The following is a 14,934-nucleotide window of genomic DNA, read 5'->3' on the forward strand; positions in this document are numbered from 1 at the left end:
ATTTCCCGTGGCGAAATGGCTTGCCATGTCATAGCAATGTTGTCTCACCACGTCATCCACACTGGCGTGATCAAAAGATTTGGTTTTAAATTTTTTTTATTCGATGGTTTAGTAATAAAATTATTTATTAAAAAATTTATTTAATAAAAAATTTTGGAGAACGGTATCTACTCTGAGCTTGTTAAAATAAATTTATTTTTTAGTTTTTATATAATGTTTGACTCTTATTTTTTAAAAAAAATTATAATTAAAGCTTTTGTTATTGTTAGACGATAAAAACATGTATTATTGTTAGATGATAGAAACATAAACAATATTTTACCCTTGACTATATTTTTAATTATTTTTAAGTTTTTGATAGGCAAACGCTTGGACACAAATCAAAGAATAAAAGTGTTATTTTAGCATCTATCTATCCTCCCCGGTGGGCCCACCACTCCACCACCGTCGGTTCTCTCCTCGCCTTGCTGCTGCTGCCTTCGCCGCGTTGCCTGCCTTTTTCCGAATGATCCACCACGACGCGCTCCCCACGCGCTCTGGGTGGCGGGCGGGGCCCCACATGGCAGTGGCGCGGCGCACGAGGTCAAAGCCTATCCGATTCACCCCACCCCCTGAGGCGGGCCCACGCGGCAGTGACCCCAATGGACAGATTCCACGCGCGAGCGCGCGTTCCCCATCCCCACCCCTCCTATATAGGCGGAGGCGGCATCTCATCAAATCTCACCTCGCCCACCGAATTGAAACCCTCGTCCTCCTCCTCGTCTTCAGGATTCTCCTCCTCGTCGTCGTCTGGTACGCCCCCGAAATCAATCGCAATTCTCCTCATCTGTAGTATTTAGTAGTGGTAGGATCGTCTGGTGCTGCGCGTGTTTCGGTGGAATCGGCGGGGTATGATATATGCATGGGCGTGGTGGGGAATTTTGGTCGATCTGGTCGAAATTGATGCATGACGGATCGCATGGCCTTGTGTTAGTTTCATCCTTTAGGAGTGTTTCGGATCCTAGCCCTCGATCTGTTCTTGTTGCTAGTGGAGATCTAGAAAAAAATTCCCCAGTTTCATGGTGGAATAATCATCTAGGTACACGAATCAGTTTTGGCATCCATCGTTTGTCACGGTACAATTAGTTGTCACGCGTTGACTGAGTTGAGTATTCGCATGTTGCAGTTCACAATTTGCAGCCGATTGGTAGGTTGGTAGGTGGGTACAACTACTTCTTACTACCTAGTACCCAGTTAAGATGTGATATGGAGCTGCCGTTGCGTTCATCGGAGATAACAATATTTATTAGATTTTCTTTTCAGCTTTTAGACGAAAGATTATTTGATTTTTGTGGTAGCTATTTAATGGTGTATATAATGGAATCAGCTACTGCAAAGTTAAATATCTGTTTCCGAAAGGTAAAATGTTAAACTTCTATATAGAAACTTTTTACAAAAGATGCACCTTTTAGTAGTTTGGGAAGCGTGTACGTAAAAACCGAGAAAAAATCTGATAAAAATCAAAATCAAGTTAAAAGAACGGAGAGAGGGTCATCTCACCACAATTTCAAGAATTCAGTTTACTCACTGCCTGTTCTTTGTTCAGATAGCTTAGCTTGGGGGTGACAATGGGAGGTGGCAAGGACAAGCATGAGGAGAGCGACAAGGGGCTCTTCTCTAACATGATGCATGGCGTTGCCGGTGGCCATGGGTATCCTCCTCAGGGGTACCCTCCACAGGGCTACCCGCCTCCTCCAGGGGCGTACCCGCCTCCTCCGGGGGCGTACCCTCCTCCTCATGGGGCTTACCCTCCCCCACCTGGGGCATACCCTCCTCAGCATGGCTACCCTCAGCATGGTGGCTATCCTCCACCTGGTGGCTATCCTCCACCTGGTGGGTACCCTACACATGGTGGCTATCCTCCTGCTGGCTACCCCGGCTCATCGCACCAGGGTATGTAATTCTTTCTGTTTATTTATATGCTATTAAGGTTCTGTGCTGTGTCATTGTTATTGTTGTAGAATTATCTTTGTTGAATTAAGCATATTCGGTATTGAGTTGAATTGTGGTTGTTCCCTTCTGTTGTACTATGATATATCTCTTATAATAGATGCCATGATATGTTAAACTTTTATCTGAATTGCAGTATTATTATGCATTGATAAGTCCATCCAAATGACGAACACTGTTCTTAGCACTTCAATAGTTCAATGCTTGATGCACCCTCTCCAATTTTTAGATTCCAATTTTTAGATGCCATAATATGTAAGTTTTTTTTCGTCTACGTCGCACTATGGTTCCTCTTGAACTCTGGCAAACACCTCTGCATTTTGCACATAGAGTGTGAAATTCTAGATTGAGTTGAATTGGAGTACTGTGGTTCCCTGTGCAGTGCTTGATGCTTCATTCCAGTGTAGATGCCATGAAAGTGTTTTTTACAGTCATTGAACTGGTTTAGCAAAATGGTGTAACTCTGTCCTCAGCATTCTATCCTTACAGAGTCTCTTAATGCAATCTGCAGCAGGTCATGGGAGTAGCGGTGGTGGACACATGGGAACAATGCTAGCTGGAGGCGCTGCTGCGGCTGCCGCGGCCTACGGAGTACACAAGATCTCTTCTGGTTCTCATGGTGGAGGTGGACACATGGGCTATGGAGGTTATGGCCATGGTGGCTATGGTGGTCATGGTGGCTACGGCCACGGCGGAAAGTTCAAGCACGGCAAGCATGGTGGCAAGTTCAAGCACGGCAAGCACGGGCACGGCATGTTCGGTGGCGGGAAGTTCAAGAAGTGGAAGTAATGCGCATGATTTGATCATACGCTCAACTCCGTTTAGGCTTTAACTCACTGAACTCAACTGCTTGTGGTCGGCTGGTTATAAGCCTAAACCTCTCTGGATGTATCTAAAGCAGGGTGGATGCCCCCCATCCTCTCTCTATAATTTGGTACTCTAGTATGTGGTTCAGTGACAAAATGGTTTGGCAATAATTAATTAAATATCATTTGACGCTTATGCACAGAGGTGTTCTTATGGATGTTCTATTGCCTGATCAATATGATGTGCTGAACAATGCTGGTTTGGCTGGCCCAAGGTGCGTGTCACCGGTAGGACACTGGGACCAGTTTTGTGGCATGACTTCTGGGAGCGATTTTGGGACATAACCGTTGGTTTTTTATTGTGAACTTTTATGTTTTTAAATTTTGGATTTGCATGAAAGAGAGGACCTCATAGACTACCCGGATTATTATGTTGAAATAATTTTTCTCATGTAAATATTCTCTAGAATATTAGAGCATCTTGAAATAAAAGAGTGCAACTGTGCATTGATGAACCTTTTTCGAAAGAGCAATGTATTTACCAACGTGGTTATGGCTTTTGCGCGGACGCTTTTTAAACTACTGTATTTCTAAAAAATAATTTTATAAAATGTCTATCATCTTAACTTCTCTAAAATATATATTTTTAATTTATTATAGCTAATTATAATGTTCATGCCATTAAATAGATATAAAAATCAAATAATAAATCATCTTGGGCTGAAAAAGAATATAGCCTAGGAAGATAGATATATTCTCTTTGCCGAGTGCACTAATAATTACTCTCCTAGTCACAAGACCAAGTTGTTTTGGACATTTCAATATCAATAAGATATGATGTTGACCACTACTGATTTTTTTCAAAAAAATTATACGCCTGACATATAGACTATGTTCTTGTTCTTGTTCTGATAAAAGATAAAAGATTGCTTTGATCTTTTAATAGCTATTTAATAGCATAGATAATAACATCTACTCTGTAAAGATAAAATGATGAACTTCGGAATTTTTTTATAAAAAATATATCATTTAATAGTTTGAAAAATATGTGCGCAAAAACCGAAGAATAATCTAAAAAGAATACACCCATAGACATTTTTTTCACGTCGAAACATTATATAAACATAATATCAGCATATGTTTTTTAATAAATTTAGATAGGCCACCCGAAAGGAACAATGTTATAACGATGATTTTGGGGCTTTTTTTTTGAAAAAAAGGAAAATCAATACAAACGCGTACATTCCTAACACTTGGCAACTCACCTATTTGCAAAGAAAAAATAGTTTATAAATAAAACTTTTATATACGTGTTCTTAGCGATCTATAAGTCAAGAGTAGAAAATAAACTTCGATAAGCCCTTAAAATCAACTTTAAATTTAAGATTAAAAATTTAAATTCGACATACAAGCATAAACATAAACGAAAAGATAAAACTGCGTGTGAACATATATACACCCTGCCTGCCTGTATAACAACGTATCAAGACTAGGCCGTCATATCAAGATATTAAAGAAGACATCATGAACACCTCATTGTCAAACCAATACTTACTCTGCTCTAAAATAAATAACTATTTTAGCTAAAAGTTATGTCCCAAAATAAATAACTGCTTTGAGGCTTGAGAGTAAACAAACTAGAGTAAATAATAATATGCACAATTATTACAAATGCTGGGAAGAAACATTAGCGCATCTTTTCATCGCTAAAAGAGCTAATAATAAACAGATGTTTGTAGACATTCTCGGATACGATTAAAGCAGTCACTTACAAGGGCTCATGTCATACACTCATTTAATAAAGGTAGCCAATTTTGAGTGTACAAATCCCTAAAGTAACATTCTTTTGTGATTAAAAGGTAGAAGAAGTACGCCATTTCTGCTCTGCTTTCCGACAATGACACACAGATTTCCGGCGCATCTGATTCGAAGAGGCTAGGAGAGCTGCACCGCTTTGTTAATCAGCAAAAGTTAAGTCTATATACAGTTTTACAGGGCACAGTTCGAGATTATCACAATTAATTAAAAAGGAAGATAAACAGCATGTTTGGTTCTTTATTGAAATAAACTTTACAATTCTGAAACCATCTATTTATAAAACCCACGCTAAAATAATTGGTAAGTTCTTAAACCAAACAATTAATCAAGTTCATCTTTTCATTTCTGTTTATGTTTATAAGCCACAAAATTGAATTTTTAACCTTCAATTTGGAGTAGATTTTGAGAATTTTTCATTGTGATTTATTTTTTAATCTTGTTTTTGGATCGTTATGAACAACTATATAAAAGTTTTATTCACGAACTATTTTTTATAAATATATTATTTAATTTTTTTCTTTAAAAGCCAAACAATCACCCTAATTCCATATTCTTAGCCTTGCCAACGGTAAGATTTACTACCTCTGTTTTGATAAGACTTTCTCGCCTTGCCTAACTTTATCAATTGATGAATGTATATAATATATATGTCTAGATTCATTAACATCTATATAAATTTAGGCAAGACTAAAAAGTCTTCACCAAATTGATATCTGTTGTGGTATAACACAATTTATTACTAATAGAGCGGTTGGATATAGCATATGAGAAATAGAATTTTGACAGTTACATGATTTTTTTCCTTTAAGGGCAAATATGTCTTTTCCATTGACTTATGATAACTAACGGTTAATCGACGGTAGTGGCATAATGGGGTGGGAAAATTTAAAACAATTACATGGAAGAGAAGAGCCAATTTCTAGTAGCATATAAGAAAACCGGTCTAATTTTAGTGGCATATAGAAAAATCTCTCAAATTTCATTGATAAGGCCTTCTCAAGTCTCAAACGTAGTCTATTGCAAATAATTCTGACAACCTCCGAGGGAAAAGTGCATTTAAGGTGACAAATCCTGTAGCAGAACTAAACCAATAGAGAAGCAGGACGTATGAAGCATGAATAAATTCACGGCTTTCACAAGAGTTCATATTATCTAGCTAGCTTACTTGTAAATTAATTGTAGCCTAGCTATCGAAGCAATAAAACACATATATAACATTATAACATGTCGGGAACAAAAGATCAAAATGGTTTCACAAAGACACCATGTACGTGAGAAACCGATCAATTTACTAATTATTCTATTGATTTTTGCATTAGCCATATTAGCTGATACCATGCGCTGCAGTAACTTTAGGCCATAGTACCATCCACTACCAAAACGGAGAGAGTATTTCGATAACAAAGCAAACATTACAACAAAAATATTTGGAACGAGCAGCGCAAGTTCTATCCCAGCTACCAAAAAGTTTTCTCATCTGCCCATTAGCCCATACGTAAATTAACACCACAAAGTCAAGATCGGCACGTCACTAAGACTAATTTTTGCCGAAGGCCCAGCTTTTTATAAAAGCCAGAAAAAAGCTTTTTACAAGACCAAGCAAAACAGAGAAAAAGGAGCTTAGCTACCTTAGACCCAAAGCCCCAAGCGGGATAACATAACAACACGGGGGTGGATAAGTACAGACTATAACAAGAGAGCATCAACCTGTCCCTATCCTAAAACCCAAATCACTAAGACTAAATTAACACCATAAATACTACACGTTAAGATCGCTGTCCGTCCGTCCTGGGAATAGTCGGCTGCCCCAACCGATCCACTAAATTCGTCAGCTTGCTTAGCCGCGTCGCGCTCTCTGTTTGATTTGATCGTCTCCTTCTCCGACTGCTCCCGCCCGATCGACGCCGTCCACGCGCCACCCGCCATCGCCGCCATATATATCCCGCACGTCTTGTTGAATTCACCTCAGCTTTCTCCTCCGGTTTCTTTGTTAATTGTTGGCCGGACAGTTTAATTAGCGGCGGCGATCAGACGACGACGACGACGATGGGAGGGGCCAAGGATGAGAAGGATAGAGGGCTCTTCTCCAACCTGATGCACGGCGTCGCCGGCGGCGGCGGATATGGGTATCCTCCTCAGCAGGGGTACTATCCGCCGCCGCCCACGGCGTATCCTCCTCCTCCGACTGGCTATGGCTATGGCTATCCTCCCGCAGGCTACCCCGGCTCATCCGCGCCACACCAAGGTATGCGTCTGATTCTTCTTCCCGTCCGATTCACTACTGACGAGCCAGTTCAATTTGATCAAAATTATTGTCCAATTTAGTAGTTTCTATGATATGGAAAGTTTTGATCTTTATCGATCGTGCTCCGGACCTGATTCAGACAAGAATGGTGCGACTCTGCTCGTCCAGCTTGATCATTAAGGACGCTCTGATTGGTGATCGATGCAGGTTACGGGAGCAGCCATGGCGGAGGGAACATGGGGCCGATGCTAGCAGCAGGTGCGGCCGCCGCCGCCGCGGCGTACGGCGCGCACAAGCTTTCCCACGGCCACGGCCATGGAGGTTACGGCCACGGCGGCGGCTTCTTCGGCGGTCACCACGGCCACGGCTGTGGCTTCTTCGGCGGCCATCACGGCCACGGCGGCGGCTTCTTCGGCGGTCACCACGGCCACGGCGGACACCATGGCGGCTTCTTTGGCGGTCACCACGGGTTTGGAGGCCACCACGGTCACCATGGCCACCATTAACGGTGATCACCGTGCAGCAAGTGCGAGTGATAGATATCTGATCTTGGGTTTGCAGAATATAATTTTGATTGCACTAAACTCGATATGTATATTATCTTTTTTAGATAGTGTGATGTGTATATTAACAGCTTAATTACTACTCCAGTTCGTGTCTTGAGACTCTTTTGAGTAACAACATGGTTTGATGGTTAGTAAGTTGTGCCAATCGCAATCAGTGTTTGATGTCCCCATGTTTTCCTGTGCTCATACTCCATGTTTTGGTCTGTCAAGAGAGAATTTTGGTCATGCTCTTTTCTCAATTGATGGCGACACTATAAGCCTGAATCATAGTTTTACGTATTTGCATAAAATTTTTAAATAAGATGAACAGTTAAATATAGATTCAAAAGTTAGTAATGTTAAATAAAAAAATCAGTTTTAAAAGTCAGTAATGTTAAATAAAGAATCGGAGGAGTAGGATCCGTTCAGCTGTACTGATGGTTGTGCTACACGTGGGGCACTATTCTTCGGGGTGTTTAGATGGATTTTTAGTGATACATAAAAGTAAGATGATCCATACACGATTGAGATTAAGTATTAGCTATTAAAAATTTGAGAATATATATATATATATTTATTAATAATCTTTCTGCATAGACTTAATGTTTTGTGAAGAAAGCACATCTTTAACCGTTTAAAAGACATGCTGACGAAAAGCAATAAAACCTCTGCCCTTCCATCCAGAAACAAACGGTGCCTAAACCCACCCATAGTAAAGTAAAAGATTCATCACCGACTTTAACAAGAGCATACACACTTCTGGTATATTAAAACACCATATAATTGATTCGTTTCGTTGTTTACGAATGGAACATATTTTGATAATCAGACTCCATGGTTTCGACCGTTTGGGCTTCCCTGATATCGATATTTATGTTTCTTTATGAGTAAATTGTACTTTACGCCACATTTTGTTACCCAATTTTTAATTTAGATCACCCTTAAACATAACGTTTTACTTTATTAGTTCGGATAAATTTGTCATTGTTGTGGCTTAGATCATTTTGAATAATTTTCAATAGATATCAATAACTTCAAACACATTAGCTCTGTTACACCGTTGAACTTCATTCGTGCATTTCATATATTGCTAAAATAGAGGTTACATATGCCTAGAAAAATTGTTCAGGGTGGTCCAAAACGTAACAATAGCAAATTTACTCCGGCTAAATGTAAAAAACATAGGTTCAAAGATTATCCAAAGTAAAATTGAGTATTAAAAGATGGCCGAAATCAAAATTTACTTTTTTTAATTACAACAAGTACTACCATATTCTGAGTGCTCCATGTTGATCAATGTCCAATAACAAGAATACGATACTTATGCATAGATAATTTTTTTAATTACAACTCAAAAGTATAAAAGGTTCGGCTAATTATAAATTGTAACTTGACTAATTGAGAGTGTTATCACCTTTGCAAGGTACTATACCAAGAGGCATTTAGGGTAAAAAAATTAGAATAATTAACTTTTCGAAAAGTTTACATTACTTGATAAAGTACTTTGAGGTCAAATTTTAGACAATAAATTTTGACACCTTGAGATATTTAGTACCTAAAGGTACTGTCTTACAGTAGAAAATATAGCTCCCATCGTTTCGCTTTTTGGTGGAATAAGCGAAAACGTGTTTTTGCAAATGAAAAATAATTTATAGGTAAAACTTTTATATACATGTCCATAGCGATTTAAAAGCGAAATATGCAAAACAAACCATAATGAAAAAACCACAAATCAAGTTCTAAATTAAGTTCTAAAATTTAAATTTTAGCTTATAATCAGTTACAACTGCGAAACGATAGAGCCTATAGTATTTAAAAGTACCATTTCAAGGATGGTAAAGAAGTCTTTAACTTTTTTATCACTGCAAGGATATGTGACAGTAAATTTACCACTTTTATACATCAGATGCGTTGAAAAAGCCACGCGTGATTAGATTAGGTTGCTTATAAATTATGGTGGAATATGTATACTTAGGTTTTAGTATGTAATTTAATATAATTGCTCGTATTTATAACTAATTATTCTTTTATGAATAAATATCATAAAACCACATGCATGTGGTCTAAGTTGTATAAAACCACACAGGGCTTGGCATATTGCACTTAGCTCTGTCACCAGTTGTTTATTACTCACCTCCATACTCATACTCGTATCATTTGGTTAGGACAGAGGGTAAAAAGATAATTACGCATTGAAATTTTGCGTATGAGGAAGGTATTACCCATTTTATCTGCTTTATTCATAACCATTTAGTATTTATAAATTTGGATCTAAAATTTTCAAACCCATGTTCACACTATAAAAAATTATCAATTTTGACTGAAATTTGGTAGATGATTTATTATGCATAAGAATAACTTTATACAAATTTTGATCAATTTATGTATATGGAACCCACATATATTTCTTAACTTACTGGCTATCCATACCCGTTGGGTAATACCCATTTAGCTTATGTACGTATAATTTTTTAAAAAGTGGATATTGGTAAAATTTACCCAATACCCTCTCCAGTGAGTCTAGTTGCACCTAGACGGACAAATATTATTATAAATAATTTTACAAAGCCACACCATTAACTAATTTAACATGGTACTATAACAAAATAAAAATGATTAATCTTATTTCTATGACTTGTATATGTGGACATTTTTTCATCCTTGAGCAGATCCTATGAGTTACCGTGCCCGGTACCTTTTTAGGATGGTAAAATTGCTATGTATATTGTATAAAATAACTTATAAATCTAACATAATTTAACATGTCAGTTATAACACTGAATTATGGTGGATTAAATAATAATGCGCTAATAATATGGTTTTATAAAACTCTAACACCGTGATACTTACAGTTACCTGCCACATAGAAATTCATGCAGTTTATGCTAGTTACTTCTCTTATTTAGGGGCAACGTACACGATGGTCATTCTTCGGTATTTTTAACTTTGAAGTTATGGTTTTTAACTATCTTTAAAAAATATTTTAAAATATAAAATTTTTTATTACAAGATTACGATATCTCAATGTACCAATTTTTCTAAAAGATACCTCAAGATATGTTTTAAAATCGTTAAAAGAAAAAACTCCTAAGTCAGGAGTACGCGTGTGTTCGTAGAGGCGAGTGTACGCGTGTTAACGTCAAAGTCGAGCCGCATCACCCCGTCCACCATTCCGGCGAATCCACACGTTCGTCGGCCACCTTAGCCGCGTCGCCTCAGCGATCACCTTCTCCGACCACGCGCCCGGCCGCCACCGTCGCTCGCGTCGCATATATATATATATCCCACCACGCGGACACGCCTTCTTCATCCTCCGGCCGATCAGTTCGATCGGCCATCGGTTTTCTCCTCCGGCTTTTTTTGTTTCTTTTTCTTGATCGGATAGCTTCTCTGAGCTGAGCTCGATCAGACGATCGACGACAATGGAAGGGAGCAAGGATGAGAAAGACAAGGGGCTCTTCTCCAACCTGATGCAGGGCGTCGCCGGCGGCGGCGGCCATGGATATCCTCCTCAGCAGGTCTACTACCCGCCGCCGGCCATGGCGTATCCTCCTCCTCCTCCGGCTGGCTATGGCTGTCCTCCCGCCGGCTACCCCGCCTCCTCCGCGTCATACCACGGTATGCATGCCTCGATCGATCTCATCCTCCAGTCCTCCTCCGTTCGATTCTGTGTTGCTGTTGCGATTCTTTGCAAAGCTTTTTATCTTCGTCGACTGCGTCAAAATTCACCGTCGTCAAGTGGTGGTGCAGGTTATGGGGGTAGCCATGGCGGCGGCGGCGGAGGAGGAGGAGCGCACATCGGCCCAATGCTAGGCGCAGGTGCAGCCGTCGCCGCGGCGGCGTACGGTGCACACAAGCTTTCTTCCCAGGGCCATGGCGGTTACGGCTACGGTGGCCATGGCGGTTACGGTTACGGTGGCCATGGCAGCGGCGGCTTTTATGGCGACCACCACGGCCACGGTGGCCATCACGGCGAATTCTATGGAGGCCATCACGGGCACGGCGGCCACCACGGCGAATTCTACGAAGGTGGTCACGGCCACGGCCACCATGGCGGAGGATTCTATGGCGGCCACCACGGCCACGGCGGCCACCATTAATATTTAAATCCTGGAGGTTATCTTACTTGATCTATCTGATTTGCTTTAGTCTAATAAAAAGTAACAAAAAAAAAATATCTCGGTACCTCGCGGTTCCAAATCGTTTCTGATCGTTGGATCTAACAATACACATCCTACTAAGAACTAGATCCAATAGTAAAAAACAATTTGATACCTCGAGATATCGGTACCTCGAGGTACTTTTTGTTGAACCGGAGTAAATCTCATCCGTGTATAGGTTTGTGATAGTGCTTTGGTTGGGAGAAGCCTTTCTCCATAGTTTGATGCTCTGGTTTGTCTGTTTGATTACAATATATGTGCATATTATGTAATCAGTTACTCCAGTAACCGAGTGTTTACTGTGCTAATCACACTCCATGCGTGTTCTATCACACACAATTAATTTTGCTCTCAATGTTATGTGGTTTTGTCAATTGAAGCTTTGCACTTTTCATTGACAGTGGTGATTTGATTGTTCAGAAAGTTGTGTTCAAATCAATAATCCGGTGAAATGGTGGCCGGAAATCACTCCACTGCATATGTTTGCAACTTGTACACCTTGGTGCCTGTTGCTACATCTTGAAGACCATAAAGAACACCTGAAAGTTTAAGGCTGACACACTTGTGTTTGTGTGAGAGAGAAATTAATCCTTTGGATCAGCTGAAAGTTTGTCCTCTGCTAATCCCAACCCAAATCAGAGACAGAAAACAAAAAGACACATGATTTATTAATCCATTATGAAGAAGAAATTAACCTCAAAACTTACAACAACTCATCATCTAGTAGTTGTCCTACTAAGTACTCCACTAATTACTACTACTGGTTAAGTAGTAGTAGTGATTAAAGAGTAAAAAAAAGCATGGTTGATTAGCTAGTCGGAGAAGACGGCGTCGTTGAGCTGGAAGGCGTTGGTGAAGAAGGCCGGCCAGCAGAGGTAGGTGGAGAGGATGCTGCTCACGGTGGAAGCGCCCATGAGCATGTTCATCACCACGATCTGCAGCTGGATCGCCTCCAGCGGCGAGGCGCCGCCCATGATGAGGCCGGTCATGGCGCCCGGCAGCGCGATCAGCCCCACCGTCTTGGCGTTGTCGATGACCGGCGACAGCGCGATGACCAGCGACCGCTTCACCTGCTGCAGCGTCGCCTGTCTGGGCGTGGCGCCCAGCGCCAGCGCCGTCTCCACCACGTTCCGCTGCATCTTCACGTCCTCCCGGAGCTTCTTCATCGTCACCCCGGTCACCGTCATGGCGTTGCCGACCATCATCCCGGCCACCGGGATGATGTACCGGGGGGTGAAGGGGAACACGCTGAGCACCACCAGGAGGAACATGGTGACGGCCGTGCCGGCGAGGATGGAAACGCAGGCGATGTACTTCCCGCGCGGCACGTGGCGGGCGCGCTGCCCGGCGGTGTAGCCGGCGACGGTGACCATGAAGAGGTAGGCGAGGAGGATCCAGACGGCGCTCTTCTGGGTGAAGATGAACTGGAGGACGAAGCCGATGACGGAGAGCTGGAGGAAGGAGCGCGCGATGGCGTACAGCATCTCGCCCTCCAGGCCCAGCCGCTGCGTGAAGCTCAGCGCCACCGCCATGCCCACCACGGCCGTCGCCGCCAGCGGCTTCAGCATGCCCACCAAGAACTCGCGCCAGAACCCCGGCGCGCCCGGGTCCACCTGCACCAGCACCACCAGCATCTTCTGCAGCAGCGCCGCCACGCCCTCCATCGTCTGATCGACCACGCGTTCCAGAGCGAGGCGAGGCGAGGCGAAGCGCGCAGATGAAGAAGACGACCAGGAGGAGTTGGTGGCGTGGCGAGAGAGCGGAAGCGGGGGAGGCGGCGAGCGAGGAAGGCGACGCCTTCTTCTTCTTCGCGGTGTTTCTCTCGGCTTCGCGGCGGTGGCGTTTGGGTGCTACGTGGTGAAGGCACCGTGTAGATGAGTGGGGCCCACGTGGCAGTGACCCAATTTTATTAGTTTAATCGTGAGTTGATGAAGAGTTGAAGGATGCTCTGTCTGCTCTGCCTCTGTCTCCTGCCCTGGATTTCTAGAGTAATTTTAGAGCAAGTTCAATAGCATAGCTAATTAGTAGCTTCAATTTATCTATAATCAATTTAATACCTAATTAATACAATAGTTATCTATAAAATATTAATATATAGTCTCATATGTCATATTCATATTGTGTCTTGAAGTCCGTGTTGTAGCTGGCTATAAATTAGTAGTCCACTTCTCTTCTCTCCTCTCTTATCTCTTTAAAATATACTTATAGTTGGCTTATAGCTTGCTATTGTAACTGCTCTTATAGTCCTTGAGTAGGTACTAAGAGATACCAAAATTTTAGGTACTAGGAGATATTAAATTTTACATTAAAATGATGGTACATCATGGTACCATAAAATTGTTCGGATTTCTATTGTCACCCTATGAACTCTTAAGGGAAAAGAAAACCATCCATCGGTTTTGAAATTTTGTTTTTGTTTATGTACGACAAGGCTTTAATCAATAATTAATCTATTAAAATACTGTCTATATGTAGAATTAATGTTAGTATATTCTTACTCAAAAGAACTTTTGCATGATTATATTTTCGCGTCATATAAATAATATATGATATATTAATTGCTTACCATTTAAACTGAGGAGGTATTTTAGTATTTTAGTTTCATTGAATCTATCGTTACATATATTAATTGCTTACCATATATTTTTATAACAAAATACAGATTTTCTTTGTTTTGAAAACAATACTATATTTTTTTTATAAATTTAGTCAAACTAATAAAACTAACTTAGAATGAAGTCAAAACATCCTATATTCTGCTTATATATCTTTAAATTTACTCGGCAATATTTAGACAAAACTCTTAACATATGCCGGAATGAATGGAACACTTTGCTCGGCTCGGTGCGGTGGTGAGTGGTGCCTGACGTGTATCAGATCGCACGATGGAAAGTCGTTTCATTGCACTTCCACTGCACATGTAAATGATTGGCCCGTGGGCTCTCAATGATTAAAAAAAAAGTCCAAGGCAGAAAAGATGAACAAGAAAAAAAAAAAGCCCAACGTAAATATGTCTGCACCATTTCTAATGGTGACAAAGTAACAAAAAATTAATTATTCCGAAAACATCTGCTGGATTTTGAGTGAAAGAATGATGAATGTTTGAGAAGCAGCAAATCCATGGGTTCCAGACTCCACCTTCCCTCATCTTTTTCTGCCCTCTGTTGAAAATCGATCACCCGTTTTTCGATCCATGGATTCTTGCACTGAAGTTCCTCACCAACACCAACAAAAAAAATGATTGCTAGTAGCATATCATTTCACAATTTCATTTGTAAAAGATTGGCATTTGATCATTACTAGTAGTGGTGGAGCATTTCTCAACTGGAGTATTCTCAACTTTGGACATCTGACTTTAATAAAATTCCCCA

At 40.9% G+C, this 14,934-nt stretch overlaps 4 protein-coding genes across 7 annotated transcripts; 3 read left to right on the forward strand and 1 right to left on the reverse strand.

The window, feature by feature from the left end:
• The first annotated feature begins 723 nt into the window (after nt 1-723).
• On the forward strand, nt 724-3,089 carry LOC102721272 (glycine-rich protein A3-like). Of its 4 annotated transcripts, none has more exons than XM_015837443.2 (3): nt 724-792; nt 1,586-1,932; nt 2,504-3,089. In XM_015837443.2, the coding sequence occupies exons 2-3, from the start codon at nt 1,608-1,610 to the stop codon at nt 2,776-2,778; spliced, it is 600 nt and encodes a 199-aa protein (XP_015692929.1). In that variant the 5' UTR covers nt 724-792; nt 1,586-1,607; the 3' UTR covers nt 2,779-3,089. The 4 variants fall into 4 exon arrangements, with proteins under 4 accessions (XP_015692929.1, XP_006653982.1, XP_015692928.1 ...); XM_006653919.3 differs by having other exon boundaries at nt 2,501-3,088; XM_015837442.2 differs by lacking the exon at nt 724-792 and adding an exon at nt 931-1,078 and having other exon boundaries at nt 2,501-3,088.
• Nucleotides 3,090-6,409: 3,320 nt separating this feature from the next.
• Nucleotides 6,410-7,660, forward strand: LOC102719207 (cold and drought-regulated protein CORA-like). Its single transcript, XM_015836970.2, has 2 exons — nt 6,410-6,858; nt 7,066-7,660. Exons 1-2 carry the CDS (start codon nt 6,660-6,662, stop codon nt 7,362-7,364), a joined length of 498 nt encoding a protein of 165 aa, XP_015692456.2. The 5' UTR covers nt 6,410-6,659; the 3' UTR covers nt 7,365-7,660.
• Nucleotides 7,661-10,731: 3,071 nt separating this feature from the next.
• Nucleotides 10,732-11,918, forward strand: LOC121054542 (glycine-rich protein DOT1-like). The gene is made up of 2 exons (XM_040524577.1): nt 10,732-11,021; nt 11,154-11,918. Exons 1-2 carry the CDS (start codon nt 10,826-10,828, stop codon nt 11,501-11,503), a joined length of 546 nt encoding a protein of 181 aa, XP_040380511.1. The 5' UTR covers nt 10,732-10,825; the 3' UTR covers nt 11,504-11,918.
• A 141-nt stretch (nt 11,919-12,059) lies between these two features.
• LOC102719491 (UPF0014 membrane protein STAR2) lies at nt 12,060-13,466 on the reverse strand. The gene has a single exon (XM_040524443.1). The coding sequence runs from the start codon at nt 13,225-13,227 to the stop codon at nt 12,376-12,378; it is 852 nt and encodes a 283-aa protein (XP_040380377.1). The 5' UTR covers nt 13,228-13,466; the 3' UTR covers nt 12,060-12,375.
• Between the last annotated feature and the right edge of the window lie 1,468 nt (nt 13,467-14,934).

This window comes from Oryza brachyantha, chromosome 5 (assembly GCF_000231095.2).
Source record: "Oryza brachyantha chromosome 5, ObraRS2, whole genome shotgun sequence".
Taxonomy (NCBI): Eukaryota; Viridiplantae; Streptophyta; class Magnoliopsida; order Poales; family Poaceae; genus Oryza; species Oryza brachyantha.